The 14,880-nt window shown below is 46.2% G+C and overlaps 1 protein-coding gene across 2 annotated transcripts in view; it reads right to left on the bottom strand.

Annotated features, from left to right (window-relative positions):
• Positions 1–617: 617 nt before the first annotated feature.
• The window catches only part of EMC1 (ER membrane protein complex subunit 1), a 40,705-nt gene continuing 26,442 nt past the window's right edge, over positions 618–14,880 (bottom strand). For both annotated transcript variants that reach the window (XM_044278624.1, XM_044278625.1), the window contains 10 exons: positions 13,903–14,102; positions 11,876–12,025; positions 8,210–8,371; positions 7,611–7,730; positions 7,393–7,530; positions 7,123–7,296; positions 6,824–7,034; positions 3,704–3,788; positions 1,429–1,558; positions 618–1,338 (listed from right to left, as the gene is read on the bottom strand). In XM_044278624.1, coding sequence (XP_044134559.1) covers positions 1,159–1,338; positions 1,429–1,558; positions 3,704–3,788; positions 6,824–7,034; positions 7,123–7,296; positions 7,393–7,530; positions 7,611–7,730; positions 8,210–8,371; positions 11,876–12,025; positions 13,903–14,102 — 1,550 coding nt within the window. In that variant the 3' untranslated portion in view covers positions 618–1,158. The remainder of the gene's footprint in view (positions 1,339–1,428; positions 1,559–3,703; positions 3,789–6,823; positions 7,035–7,122; positions 7,297–7,392; positions 7,531–7,610; positions 7,731–8,209; positions 8,372–11,875; positions 12,026–13,902; positions 14,103–14,880) is intronic.

The raw sequence follows: 14,880 nt of genomic DNA, 5'->3' as shown, positions 1-14,880 counted from the left end.
TTCATATTGCTGTCCGTCGCCTATTCTCTCTTAAAAACGCTTTTATTCCATATGCTAATTAGGTTCTGAAGGTGCCCAGGGGCGGCGTTTATGCAGCCGGTGCCCAGGCTCCACGGCGCTGTTCAAATCAAACCCCTCCCCTTTCACCCCTCTGGCCCGCCCTCGGTTCTTCAGATACCATCCTCCAGTCAATGACAAATCCGGCGCCTGCGCCCTCCATTACCCACTAGGGCAGAGGCAGCAGAGCGTTTAATCCGCATGCGCCGGCCCGATCTAGCCGGCGGAAGTAAACTGCCAAAATATCGGGATGTATGGGCCGGCGCATGCGCATTAAACGCTCTGCTGCCTCTGCCCTAGTGGGTAATGGAGTGCGCAGGCGCCGGATTTGTCATTGACTGGAGGATGGTATCTGAAGAACCGAGGGCGGGCCAGAGGGGTGAAAGGGGAGGGGTTTGATTTGAACAGCGCCGTGGAGCCTGGGCACCGGCTGCATAAACGCCGCCCCTGGGCACCTTCAGAACCTAATTAGCATATGGAATAAAAGTGTTTTTAAGAGAGAATAGGCGACGGACAGCAATATGAAAGGTAAGATTATAATATGGGGAATGTAATGGATATCATGATGTTTGTGGTGTATAATGGTCATTTTAGGTGAAAGACTCTCTTTAAGACTAGCCTAAGAAATTCCCCTTAGAGAGTATTGTCCAGATTGGATACAAATGTAAGAAGCCCTCAGCTGTGACAAGTATTAGATCTGTCTGATTTCTATCCTCTTGATATAAACAATGAGTGTCCCCATTCACTGACAGCAAGCAGCGATCCAGAAAACAGTGAGAAATTGCAACACAAAATATATTATAAAGTCACAGAACTTTTCATCATGTAACGATTGCACATAAAACCAGAAATCTGAGAAAAATTCCTTTCACTCATCCATTCAACCAGCAGAGATTTCCTCCCTATTTACTCCAGTGCAGGCCTGTCCACCAGCAGTGGGGTGGCAGTGACGTGATGGCAGGCTGGCGCGTCACATATTCAAGTTACAGCAGTCGTTTCCATACACCCAGAGCCCATGGACAGCCTCCTCTCTTCAGCCATCAGAGATGGAGAGAGTGTCTTTAAGTCTCTGGTGTCTAAAGGCTCCTTTGTTCTCCTGGCTTAGCGCCACGCCCGATTCAGGAGCTTAACTTGTGCCAGTCTCTTGGTGATCATTGTGGCGAAGACCAGGCCGATGAGCACGCTGCTGATCAGGATGTAATCATAGTCATCCTTCAACACGTCAAACTGCTTGGAGGGGTAGACGCGAGTCTGGTAGATGTCCAGACCATAGGCTACAACCTGCAACGGGAAAGGAAGGGAGGTCAAAACACCACACAGCCCTCCAGGACAAATCATCAGCAGCCCGACCACCATCTCCCAAATACTTACAAGACAGGTGGACTCCAGGCCGGACGGGGCCGTGTAAATCCCCCTCATTCTGGATATGGACTGGTTGTAGTTTATAAAGCGTTCAGCGTGAATCTGAATGTCAGGCGTGTAGGGAATCAGGTTCTCTTCCCTGCAGAACGAAAAGAAATTCCACAGGTTCAGGTCTGAAAGGGTCGTAGGTGACAATAAGTGTTGTCACTTCAAGTGAAATCTCCAAGTAAGGCTACTTTTTACACTGGCGTTTTAGTTTTCCGTTTCCAAGATCCGTTCAGGGCTCTCACAAGCGGTCCAAAACGGATCAGTTTGTATTCTAATGCATTCTGAATGGATAAGGATCCGCTCAGAATGCATCAGTTCAGTCTCCATTCCGCTTTGGAGGCGGACACCAAAACGCTTGGTGTCCATCTGATGAAACGGAGCCAAACGGATCCGTCCCTAAGTCAATAGGGACAGATCCGTTTTTACTGACACAATCTGGCACAACAGAAAACGGCAATGTTAAAGATAATACAAACAGATCCGTTCAGAACGGATGCAGACGGTTGTATTATCAAAACGAGAGTGTGAAAGTTAAATACAAGCGGTCGCGCATAAGTAAGGCTACTTTCACACTCGCGCTTTGTGCGGATCCATCTTGTATCTGCACCGACGGATCCGCACGAATAAAGCAAATGCTTGTATCCGTTAATAACTGATCCGTTTGTATTATTCATTCAAAAAAAAGTCTAAGGATCCATCTTGACTTACATTAAAAGTCAATGGGGGACGGATCAGTTTTCAATTGCACCATGTTGTGTCAGTGAAAAATGGATCCTTCCCAATGGACTTACATTGTAAGTCTAGACGGATCCGTTAGGCTTCGCATAGTCAGACGGTCACAAAAACGCTGCAGGCTGCGTTTTAGTGACCGTCTAAAAACGCAACGGAGGCCAAACGCAGCCAAACTGATGCATTCTGAACGGATCCTTAACCATTCAGAATGCATTGAGGCTAAACTGATCCGTTTTAGGCTGCTTGTGAGAGCCTTGAAACGGATCTCACAAGCGGACCCAGAAACGCCAGTGTGAACGTAGCCTTAGGTGTACGGATTTTCACTCAACATTTCCGCTACTTCAGACTACACTGGTAAACTGGATGGGGAAAAAATTTGTTGCAGATACACGCAGACTTTGACACAGATGGGATGCAGATTTTACCTTGTGTGTTCAAATTCACAGTAAATATCCACATGCTGTGGATTTAAAATCCATAATAAGACATGCAATCTTCTATGTCGAGTGTGGATGAGACTTAAAAATCTCACTGCAATACGCTGCAGATTTTAAAGAGGTTGTCTCACTTCAGTAAATAAAGTTAAAGGGGTTGTCTCATCTCAGACAATAAGGGCATATCGCTAGGATATGCCCCCATTGTCTTATAGGTGCAGGTTCCGGCCACCACCAAGCGCTCTCCCCATAGAAGTGAATGGGAGCACACAGCGCATGACCGGCCAAAGCTCCCATTCACTTCTATGGGCCCAATGGAAATAGCTGAGCCAGCGCTCGGCTATATTCGGCAGCCCCATAGAAAACGAATGGAGGGCGGCTGCACATGAGCAGTGCGCTCTCCACCATTTTCGGGGCTCCGGTCACGGGGACCCACACCTATCAGACAATGGGGGTGTATCCTAGCGATATGACCCCATCGTCTGTGATGAGACAAACCCTTTAATACCAGGCATTTACTAATGTATTGAGATTGTCCATATTGCCTCCATGGTTACGACCACCCTGAAGTCCAGCAGTGGTGGTCGTGCTTGCACACTATAGGAAAAAGCATTGGCTTCTTTGGTGGCCGGGACCGTGTGTGTGTGTGCATAGGCACACATGTGCAGCAGCTCCCATCCTGTCCACCTTGATTCTGCGCTACAGAGATGGCCGTAACCCCAGTAAATGAGCAGTGTATAATGTGATGGAAAAATGAATCAAGCCAACAAAGGAGGCAATATGGACAATCACAATACATTAGTAAGTGCCTTGTACTCACTTTGTCTACATGGTAAATACCATTTGCTAAAGTGAGAGGACCCCTTTAAGTGCATCTGATACATGTGATCATACCCTCAACAGGAAGAGGGAAAACGGGACATCCTATTGCGAGGCTCGTTAGGGTCTGACAACTAGAACCCCACTGATCCTGAGGATAGCTGTGCCCGATGCCTCTAACCCCATTCCTTGCATAGGAGACAATATTCCCCAATGACATGAGTGAGAGAATCTGGAAAGCTCCACCTTACCTGGTATACTCTGTTGGCACCTCAGGCCGGCGAGGGTCCAGTAAAGCCTTAGGAAGGGATAGAATTGCGCCTGACGGAAGTCCAACTGCAGAGATAAATGAATTAAGTGACTAGTGCCACTCACTACAAACCCATCATCAACGCGCGATTATTACCCCAACTACGGCTTTGTGGCGCTGTATCAAAAACACTGAAGAGTGCCATCTGTCACACACTCTGCAGATTAAAGGGCTGGGGTCCCGTCCTATGAAGCTTAATCATTGCAGAACTGAAAATTCTGAAACTTTGTAGTAAATCTTTTTTTTCTCTGCTTGCTGCCAATGAATAGAATCACTGGGGGACATTTATCAATACTGGCATATTTGGCACCAGAAAAATCTTTACATCACAAATCAAAAGTGGCGATTTGTTTCACCTCATTTATCAAAAGGCGCATGCTATTTTTATAATGTGTCTTTTATAATTGCAGGCTAATAATCCATCATTTTACAAAAAATGCACATTTTTTTTAAAGACAGTCTTAAAATGAGACAATTTATTAAGTGTTTTTGCATGGCAAGACCACTTACTGTTATCTCACATATATATGTTCTTATTATTATAGCCCAAATTTACCACCCTAACTCCTCCCACAGTTTTTACACTACATAGACAGTAATATGCCGAAACGTGCAGATTGTACCCGATTGGTGTGCTATTACTTTGTGGAACGTTTCACCAAATGGTTCACAAAATATCGGCGTTTTTGTGGCAAAATTGGTCCCCTAGGAATGAATGGTGGAATGTTCAAAACTAGAGTGGGAGCTGACAAAAGCTAGAGTGCGAGCTGAAAAATCAAGACATGATTTCTAAACTGCCACCACTCCCTCATTTTCAAGCCCACCTACACAAATCTTATATCAAAACGTTCAGATATCCCTGCTGCCACTAAAAATGTCCACGGCTAAGCCATAGTCCTGATAGTTTTCACAATATGACCATTTGTTTGCAACTCACGCCGCCCGTTGACATTCATTGAATCTCGACTCTAGCCACCTCAAATTTAAAGGGCAATTTCTAAACTGCGATGTGCCTTCATTTTTAATATTTCAGACACATACTATGCACCAAAATGTAGGTCTGGTGATTCTAACAATATAAAGCTCTTCGCTGTAGGATTGATAATAATAACTACAAACGTTTGAAGATGGCAACCGGCAGTAAAGTGAGCAAGTTTGTTTTTAACCGCTCTTCTCTGCCCTTGCTGTAGAGTGAGTTGCCATAGGAACCCAGGTGTGTGAGCAGCCAGCAGAGTGACAAAAGCTAGAGTGTGAGCTGAAAAATCAGGACATGATTTCTAAACTGCCACCACTCCCTCATTTTGAAGCCCACCTACACAAATCTGCTGCTAATGTTTTTATAAATGCATGTTTTAATGTAACTGTGAAGCACTTTGGGCAACAACATTGCAATTAAATGTGCTATATAAATAAATAAATAGAAGGTTGAAATGCATTTCTCACCCTATCAAGCTTGCCATGTGCACTTTTTAAACTTGATCAATCAATTGGTTAGTGTAATGTTTACTATCTTTACTCAGTCCAAACACTCCACACAGTTACTCTGCCCACTCCATAAAGTTACTCTGCCCAGTCCAACCTTTCCATGGTTACTCCAGGCACTCCAACCACACGACAGTTACTCAAGCCACTCCACCCCGTTACTCCGCCCACTCCAGTTGTGGACTGCTGGTGGAGGCAAGAACACTTCACACAATTTCCCCAGGAATTGTAGCTTTTCTAGTTGTATTTGCAACAATGCATCTGTGCTCAACTGATTTTGAATGTGCGACTCCTTTAAAGGAGTATTCTGGTTGGTTGAAATTATATCCTATCCATAGGATAGGGAATAACTATTAGATTGGGCCCCCCACCGATCACGATAACGGGGGCCCCGTACCCCCTGCAGATCAACTGAAAAGAACGGAGCAGTAGTTCACACGTGCTCGTGGCTGCTCCATTTATTTCTATGGGGGTTCCGGAGTACAGCAGTAGGACCCTCACCAATCTAAAAGTTATCCCCTATCCTATGACCAGGGGATAACTTCAACCAATCGGAATACCCCTTTAAGGCCGATATTTAATCGCTAAAATTGAGACTTTTTGAATAAACGTCACATCTATCTGGTCTGCCGTGCACCTTTTTAACAAGTTACATTACCACAGAAGCAAGCTTAATCTACCTTAACATTTAGAGTCTCTTAAGCTGCACTTAATTTGATAAATGAGGCATAATATATGCCAAGTTGGTTGCCCCGTCTACGTTGACTTTTGAAACATTTTTCTGACGCGTTTCATTTTTTATGGCGATATATTTGGCTCAAATCAAAACGCCATAATTTTTAGCGCACTTAAAGGGAACCTGTCACCGGGATTTTGTGTATAGAGCTGAGGACATGGGTTGCTAGATGGCTGCTAGCACATCCGCAATACCCAGTCCCCATAGCTCTGTGTGCTTTTATTATGTCAAAAAAAACGATTTGATACATATGCAAATTAACCTGAGAGGAGTCCTGTCCCTGACTCATCTCAGGGACAGGACTCCTCTCAGGTTAATTTGCATATGCATCAAGTCGTTATTTTTACACAATAGAAGCACACAAAGCTATGGGGACTGGATATTGTGGATGTGCTAGCGGCCATCTAGCAGCCCATGTCCCCAGCTCCATGGCCAAAATCCCGGTGACAGGTTCCCTTTAACACCATAATTCAGCCGCAACATGATTAGTAAATGACCCCCAGTAGGTACATCCAAAAGCTGAACACCAGCCCTAACCTAGTCCGCTATATGGATTGTCATAAATCAGCGTAGGTAAAAAGCACTCAGCCCTTAACTCAAAAACTGGAAAGAGGATTTCTATTCAGTGACAGTAAGGAATTAAAAGAAAGTTGCAGAACTTGTAATTTTGTAACGATTCTGGTTTTCACCAAGGGAACAAAATATCATTATCTATCTGAATATCTTATTCCGAGACTCATGAGGGTCTGACAACAAGAACCCCACTGATCCGGAAAATGGCTGTGCCCGATGCCTCTAGCCCCGTTCCTTACATAGGAGCCAATACATTATAATTAGACTCACTGAGGACGTGTCGGCTGGTGATGCCACGTTCAGTGATTGTGGCCTGCATGGCGCGGATGGACGAGGGGAAGATGTAGGATTGCTGAAGGACATGTGGGAGGTGAGGTCTGTCCAGAGAGCTGAAGCTGGTGCTGTTATACTGCTCTGTCCCCTCATACAGCTCCAGGATGGAGAGCTCATTGCGTCGAGCCTTGCTGTTCCAATACTGGTACTGAATGGGAAGGAATGGAGACGCACATTATACTGGGTAGACGTAGACTGGATAACTAGTAGGGGGATTATTAGAAGCCGGATCTTACCAACACCCAGTTTTCAGAGTGAACGAGGTGGACAGGACCTTTAGCTTTCCTTTGCACGGATGAGTGTATAATGCGTCCAGTCACACCATCAATGAGGTAGATTCCTATGAAGCAGCGGTCCGGATGGGTGTCTGTGCTCTCCGTAATCAACGCCAACAAGTTGGGATTCAAGTACTGCAAAATGATAACATCCAGAAAAGGGGGTGAAATCCCTAATGAAGATCTGTCAAAGTATGGATGGGATGCTGTAGAAGTAGCCTCTCTCCTCACCTTGTAGAGGACACTGCGGTCACCCATAACTCGCCCCTGGGAGTGAACATGCTCATTGGAACGCTTTCCCTTCACCAGTGTAATCCTCTGGAGCTCTGGTGGGAGCAGGATTTCCCAGATCTCCTCCGTTGAAAGATCCTGGAAGATAAAAGTCTCAAGTGAGTAGAAACATCAGAAGAAACAGGAAGGCAGACGGGGGTTTCCCTAAAACAGGTTACCTTATGCAGGCGAAGTCCAGTGAGTTTCCCCCTCTCCGAGTCCACCAGATAGAAGAAGACGGTGGAACAAAATTCCTGTAGTTGCTGCAGGACATATTTTGTGGATGGGAAGGGGATGACCTGAAAGATTGGAGAAAACAATGCTGGATAATCTGAGGCTGATGGCCATACTTCTTGGCACTCAGCTTTCCTAGAGTTTTCAGTGGCGTTTCTGCCTAATAATAAATTCTCTTATATAGCTGCAGCTAACTCTAGGGTTAGCACTGGGGTCCTGGGTTCGAATCTGAACAAGGACAATATCTTCATGGCGTTTGTATGTTCTCCCCGTGTTTGAGTGTGTTTCCTCCCACACTCCAAAGGCATACTGATCAGGAATTTGGATTGTGGACTCCACTGGGGGACAGCAAGTGATGATAGTGTCTGTAAATCACTGCAGAATATGCCAGCGGCGCTATAGAAGTGAGTGAAATAAAAATAAATGTATACGGTAATGGTGTCCATATTGGTCACCAACTTTTTCCCGAAAATCTAAAACCTCCTTGAGAGGAGAGGACAACTGGTCATACCACCCCTTACATTCCAGGGAGTCCCAGTCTCACCTTATGCTGATCGTCCAGCAGGAGCAGCACTTTGGCATAGTCATGATCCATTATAGGGAGCAAAAGGGATTGAAGGATGGGTCGCTGCAGAGGAGGAGGAGTCATCTGACTCAGCTTTCCGAAGATAGGGTTAAAGACATAAATGGAGGTTATGGCCGTCTCCTGGAAAAGAAACAAGAATATTTTACATAGGAAAAACCAGATTTATGGACTTACCGTAAAATCTGATTCTCTTCTGTTCATTGGGGGACACAGGCTTGACCATGGGAATAGCTGCTGCCACTAGGAGGTGGACACTAAGCACAAAGGTGTGAGCTCCTCCCTTCAGCTATACCCTTCCTACAGGGACTAAGCTAAATTAGTTAGTGCAAAAGCAAGACAAAAAGAAAACCAAACTATGTACAACCCCGAACCACACAGGCCAGAAACACCCCATAAACAAGAGAATGGTGGGAGCTGTGTCCCCCAATGAACGGAAGAGAAACAGAACCTAGTACAAAAAAAAATAAAAAATCTAGGTTTTCTCATCCGTATCATTGAGGAACACAGGCTTGACCATGGGACGTTACAGAGCAGTCCCAAGGATGGGTCAGAAACTAAGAAACTCTCCCGCCAATCAGAGAACCTCCGTCTGCAAAACTCTACGCCCCAGAGAGGCGTGTGAAGACGTAAAGGTGTGTACTCTGTAAAATGTAGAAAAGATGTGCAAAGACGACCAGGTAGCCGCCTTGCATACCTGAAGGGACGAGGCCCCATGATGTACTGCCCAAGAGGCCCCTACTGCTCAAGCAAAATGAGCAGTAACCCGGAAGGGTGGGGCCCGGTCACTGATGTGGTACGCTTCCACAATGGCCAAACGAATCCATTGGTAAATGGACGTTTTGGACGCAGCCAGCCCTCATCTCGGCTCCTCTGGAACGACGAACAGCGAATCCGTCCTTGGAAAGATGACGTCCGAGACAGATACATGCGAACGGCTCGTACTAAATCCAGAGTGTGGAGCGACTGCTCACGAGGATGAGACGAGGAAGGACAAAAGAAAGGTAGAATGATCTCTTTATTGAGATGGAATGCCGACACAACCTTAGGAAGGAAGGATTGAACAGGGCGAAGGACTACTTTGTCTTGATGGAGGATCAGGAAAGGCGACCGACAGTAAAGAGCCACGAGTTCCGACAACCTACTGATGAAAGTGATTGCCACCAAAAAGGCCACCTTGTAGGGCAGGAAGCAAAGGGACACCTGCTGTAAAGGCTCAAACGGTGAAAACTGGAGAGTGCTGAGCACCAGATTAAGGTCCCAAGAATTCAACGGAGGACGGTAAGGGGGCGCAGCGTGTGCAATCCGCTGCAGAAAGGTACTAACTGCAGAAAGTGAAGCCAAGTTCCTCTGAATTAGAATGGAATCAGAGACTTGCCCTTTGAGAAAACCGAGAGCCAGCTCCAAGTTCATGCCCAACTGTAGAAAGGACAAGAGTAGCGGCAACGAGAAACGAACGGGAGACAGGTGGTGGCGTTCGCACCAACTAAAGTAGGACTTTCAAGTCCGATGATAGATCCGGGAGGATGACGGTTTTCTGGCACAAATCATGGTCTGGACCACCGCATCCAAGAAGCCCCGAGCTTTTAGTACAGCGGCTTCAACAGCCATGCCGTTAAATGTAGAGACCTTAAATTTGAGTGGAAGATCAGACCCTGTGACAAGAGGTCCTCCTGAAGGGGAAGACGCCAGGGTTTGTCGGCGAGGAGGGAGACTAGGGATGTGAGCCACACTCGGCGTGGCCAATCCAGGGCCACGAGAATGACGGGCAGACCTTCGGACCTGATTTTCAGGAAAAGACGCGGAATGAGGGGAAGAGGAGGGAACATGTAGGGAAACGTGAACTAACTCCACAGAATCACAAAAGCGTTGTACGCCAGGGGATCCTTGGACCATGCAACAAAGTTCTCGACCTTGTGGTTGAAGCGAGTGGCCATGAGATCCACGTCTGGCCGACCCCACCGCTCGCAGATCGCTAGAAAAACTTGCGGGTGAAGAGCCCATTTGCAGGGATCGAGACGTTCCCGGCTGAGAAAGTCAGCGATCCAGTTGTCAAGGCCGGGATTGTGAACTGCTGGGAGATGGTTCTCCGCCCAGGAGAGAATGAGCGCTGCTTCCGACATGGCTGCCGGGCTTCGGGTGCTGCCCTGATGGTTGAGGTAAGCAACCACCGTGGAATTGTTGGACTGAACCTGAACTGGGCGTCCCCGGAGGTGTTCAGTCCAATGAAGCAGAGAGAGACGAACCACCCTCAATTCCAGAATGTTGATTGAAAGAGAGCGTCCCTCGCACGTCCATGTGCCCTGAACAGAGAGATTTTCCAATACTTCTCTGTTTGAAGCTTGAAAGAAGGCTTTCGCTTCTGACCTGGTGTAGACTTGTCGGCTGGCCGCTTGGGGCTGGAAGAACTCCGAAAGGGGCGAAAAAGAGGTATGCGCTTCTTCAACCTGTTTAAGCGCGCCCTGCTCTGCGGCAAATGGGTGCTTTTACCACCTGCAGCATCGGAGATAATCTCATCCAGTCTGCTACTAGTAAAGGGGAGGGCCATTAAGGTCCATTTCGAAACATTATCTGCCGCCAAGCAAGAGAGCCAAAGGGTAGGGCGAATAGCCACCAAAAGGGCTGAAGAGAGGCTTCACAAATGTAAGAGCTGGTGTGGGACAGCTGCAGTGCAATATCTGAAAGTTCCTCCGATGGGCCCCCAGAGGTGAGGCCCTGATTTAGTTTGGTTGCCCACTCATTCATAGCCTTGCTAACCCACGTAGAGGCAAAAACAGAGAAACCCCCCCACCCCACCACCGCGATCCCCGACAGGGGAGCAGTGCAGGCGGGAGGGAGGTGGTAATTATGGGGTTTAGGGCGGGATAGGGAGAGGGGGGGGTTGAGTGGTGACAGGAGAACATACATACCTGTCTGGTGACTTCTGCCCCTCCCCAGCTCCAGCCGGGTCACCATTATCAGTGTGCTGCCCCTTGGAGAGGACGGCAACACCGGAACAGGGGGTAGGGGGCTTACCGCAGAGCGACCATGGTGACCCAAAAACTGGCGGGATACAGAGGATTTAGGAACCTCTAGTCCTCCTTTTTCTTCTGAAGCCCAGGAGCGAGCAGCGGGTTTGGAGACCCTCTGATCTCCCGTCTCCTGGGTGGGAACACAGGGAGCTAAAGGCTTCCTGCAGCCCAGCTAACAAGAAAAAAAAAAAAAAAAAAAAAAAGGGAAAAACATATGAAAAAAACATAAGAAAAAAACAGTTTTAGCTTAGTCCCTGTAGGAAGGGTATATTTTGTGCTTCGTGTCCGCCTCCTAGTGGCAGCAGCTATACCCATGGTCAATGCCCGTGTCCTCCAATGATACGGATGAGAAAAAGATGACAGAAACAACCCTTGCTGTTACTATTAGGCTGCAATCACACAAGCAGTTTGCCACAAGTGGATTCAGAGAACTGAACTAAAACTACATGCGTGATTCTGGCCTATTGCAGGTCCAGATTTACCTAAAATAAATATGTAGCAGAAAATGAGCTTGTAAGTTATGTTGTATGGCAAACCCAATCATCTCAATAATCACAGCACTGTTATATCTGCAGATAACAGGTAAAAAAAAAATAATAATAATAAAAAGTCTTGCCTTGTTCTTCACCAGCAGGGTACACTGAGGAGGATGAGGGAAGTGGGCTGTTGTTCGTTGTACAACAAGCTTGAAGGACGCTCCAGGCTTCACTCCTGGTAGGTAAAACTTCCACAGGATACTCCCAGAGCTGCTCTCAATCCCAAAGAGCTGCAGGTAAAGAGGAGAAGGTCTTCGATACATCAGAAATGGATTACAGTTCTAGGTAATGAACTGTATCCCACACCATAGCAGTTCTATATCATTGTATGAAGATAAGCTTGGTAAATGTTTAGTTTCAATAAATAGACAATTTTCAATATCTCTGCTTTCAGTCACGAAATGGGAACCTTGATAGTCAGAGGCTGAAAAGTGAAAACCTGACCTGGTCATGTACTACTTACAAAGGTACAAGGCTTTTTGTAAGAAATGTAACATGCCCTTTGTCAGCTGACATGATCAGAATAAGCTTCAGACTTTGGAAGCAAAGGAGAATGTTTTCATACACTGACTGCAAGTAGAGATATTAAAAATTTAAGTAATTAAAACACAAAGGGGGGAATTTATTAAAAATGGTGTTTGTTATGGCAGTCTTAATAAGCAAATATGTTGGAGAACCATAAATCAACATTTTTAAGATGTTCTTAATAATTGTGGAACATTCGTGGGAGTAAGGCTACTTTCACACTCGCGTTTTGGCTTTCCGTTTGCGAGATCCGTTCAGGGCTCTCACAAGCGGTCCAAAACGGATGAGTTTTTCCCTAATGCATTCTGAATGGATAAGGATCCGCTCAGAATGCATCAGTTTGCCCCCGTTCCGTCTCCATACCGCTCTGGAAGCAGACACCAAAACACTGCCTGCATCGTTTTGCTGTCCGCTTGACGAAACTGAGCCAAACGGATCCGTCCTGGCACACAATGTAAGTTTTCTCCGACACAATCTGGCACAATAGAAAACGGATCCGTCTCCCACTGACTTTCAATGAAGTTCATGATGGATACGTCTTGGCTATGTTACAGATAATACAAACGGATCCGTTCATGACGGATGCATGCGGTTGTATTATTGTAACTCATCCGTTTTTGCAGATCAATGACGGATCCGCCCAAAACACGAGTGTGAAAATAGCCTAACGTGTGCCAGTTTTCTAGCTCACATACTGGTAAATGTGTCAAGCATGGAAGTCTGCCCACAGCCTACCCCCACCCACCTGTTAGCTGATGAGCACAGCAAAAAAAAAAAAAAAAAAAAAAAATAAAAGAGAAAATTAGCAAATTTTGGCACAGAAAGATTTTTGCTACTTTTCTTTGCCAGAAAACAGACACAAAACTTTAGCCAGTTCCCACTTTATAGGAAAAAAAATGAAGAAATGTTTATCCCACAATGTTTAAAGGGGTTCTCCAGGCTTTTAATATTGATAACCTATCCTCAGGATATGTCATCAATATCAGATCAGCAAGGGTCAGACACCCAGCACCCCCACCGATCAGCTGTATGAAGGTAAGGTGTGCACATGCCGTCTCCTTTCTCTCTTCCTGCTCGCTGCTGCTATGTCTATGGCGATCTATGCCGACCTGATACTGATGACCTATCCTGAGGATAGGTCATCAATATTAACAGCCCAGAGAACCCCTTTGAGTACATAAAATGGGATGAGCTTTTACATCATCAGGATGACGGATCTATCCATTTATACGCAAACTGTCACCAGCCACAATGTATAATCCAGGGATGCCAAACCCGCGGCCCCCCAGCTGTTGCAAAACTACAACTCCTAGCATGCCATGCTGAAAGTTGTACTTTTGCATCTGGGTGGAATCTTGGGGCTTTTAACCCTGGACTGTGGAGCCAACAGGGGGAGAGCAGAGAGGCAGGAGGCCTCCCTCCAGCAGGCAGCTACTTCATGGCTGCATACTGAGTAAAACTAGTCTAGACTGGAACTGCCTAACTTGGAACTGCCATCTGGAGAGCCCCAGGTTGAGCATCCTTGGTATAATCAATGCTCCCAAGTGGAGCATTGCACCCTTCCAGTTCCCATAGCGCTCACCTTTCCAGAAGAGGTCACCATGACCATCATCTTCTGCAGGTTGAACTCATCTCGAGCCAGCGTGTCTATGTTGATCTCGTTGCGGATCTGGCTGCGTGGCTTCCGAGCGTCACAGAACATCTTCCATAAGTGAGCGCTCCAGGACTGCAGCAAAATCAGCTGGGAGGACAAGCGTTTAAACACCATTCCCAGGAGACCATCTGATGGGTCGGAAACAGGGACAAGTTTATTACAATAACAGATGTTCAACAGAAGGTGCACAGGATGTAAAGGCTGCAAGTGGGGAGCAATCTCTAAAAGCAAGAGCAAAAAGCTGCACTGGAGGACGGCTGGCATCTAATTTATAGGGGCGCTCACTGAGCCAAGGGTCATGCTTCACTCCAAGGCTACATCTACACAGGATACATATTGAACGGGAGAAATTTGCTGCAAAATCCTTATGTTCTCCATGCAGATTTTGTCAAGTTTTTCAACCTATGCATTTGCAAAGGGTGAAAACCCCAGTGAAAATCTGCACCATAAACTGACATGCTAAAATCCACACCGCATAAAATCCTGCAACGTGTGGATGAGATATGTTAAAATGTATCCACTTATATTGATACTGTAATAAGCTGCAGATTTTCTGCTGGCAAATCAACAACATAGCATGATATGTTGCTGAGCAGACACCCCCTTAATGAACTGGTATAATGATAACAACCCCTTAAAATCTGCAAAACTCACTGGTGCACACAAAAAGTGGGGTAGTCGTCCAAAGCAACCAATGAGATTACATCCGATTTCCCAAAGAGCCTCTGAAAAATTTAAACTAGAATATGACTGGTTGCCAGCGGCAACAACTCCGCTTTTCATGTGCATCGGTTTTGATCTAGTTTATCACTGCATAGCCTCCCACTTTGAGTGTAGATAAGAGGACTCTTTGTAACAGGAGAAAACGTGCAGATAATTGTTCATCAGGCTAATAACGCTGTAGTA

Source organism: Bufo gargarizans, chromosome 2 (genome assembly GCF_014858855.1).
Source record: "Bufo gargarizans isolate SCDJY-AF-19 chromosome 2, ASM1485885v1, whole genome shotgun sequence".
NCBI classification, from domain to species: domain Eukaryota; kingdom Metazoa; phylum Chordata; class Amphibia; order Anura; family Bufonidae; genus Bufo; species Bufo gargarizans.
This window is presented reverse-complemented; position numbering and strand designations above follow the sequence as displayed.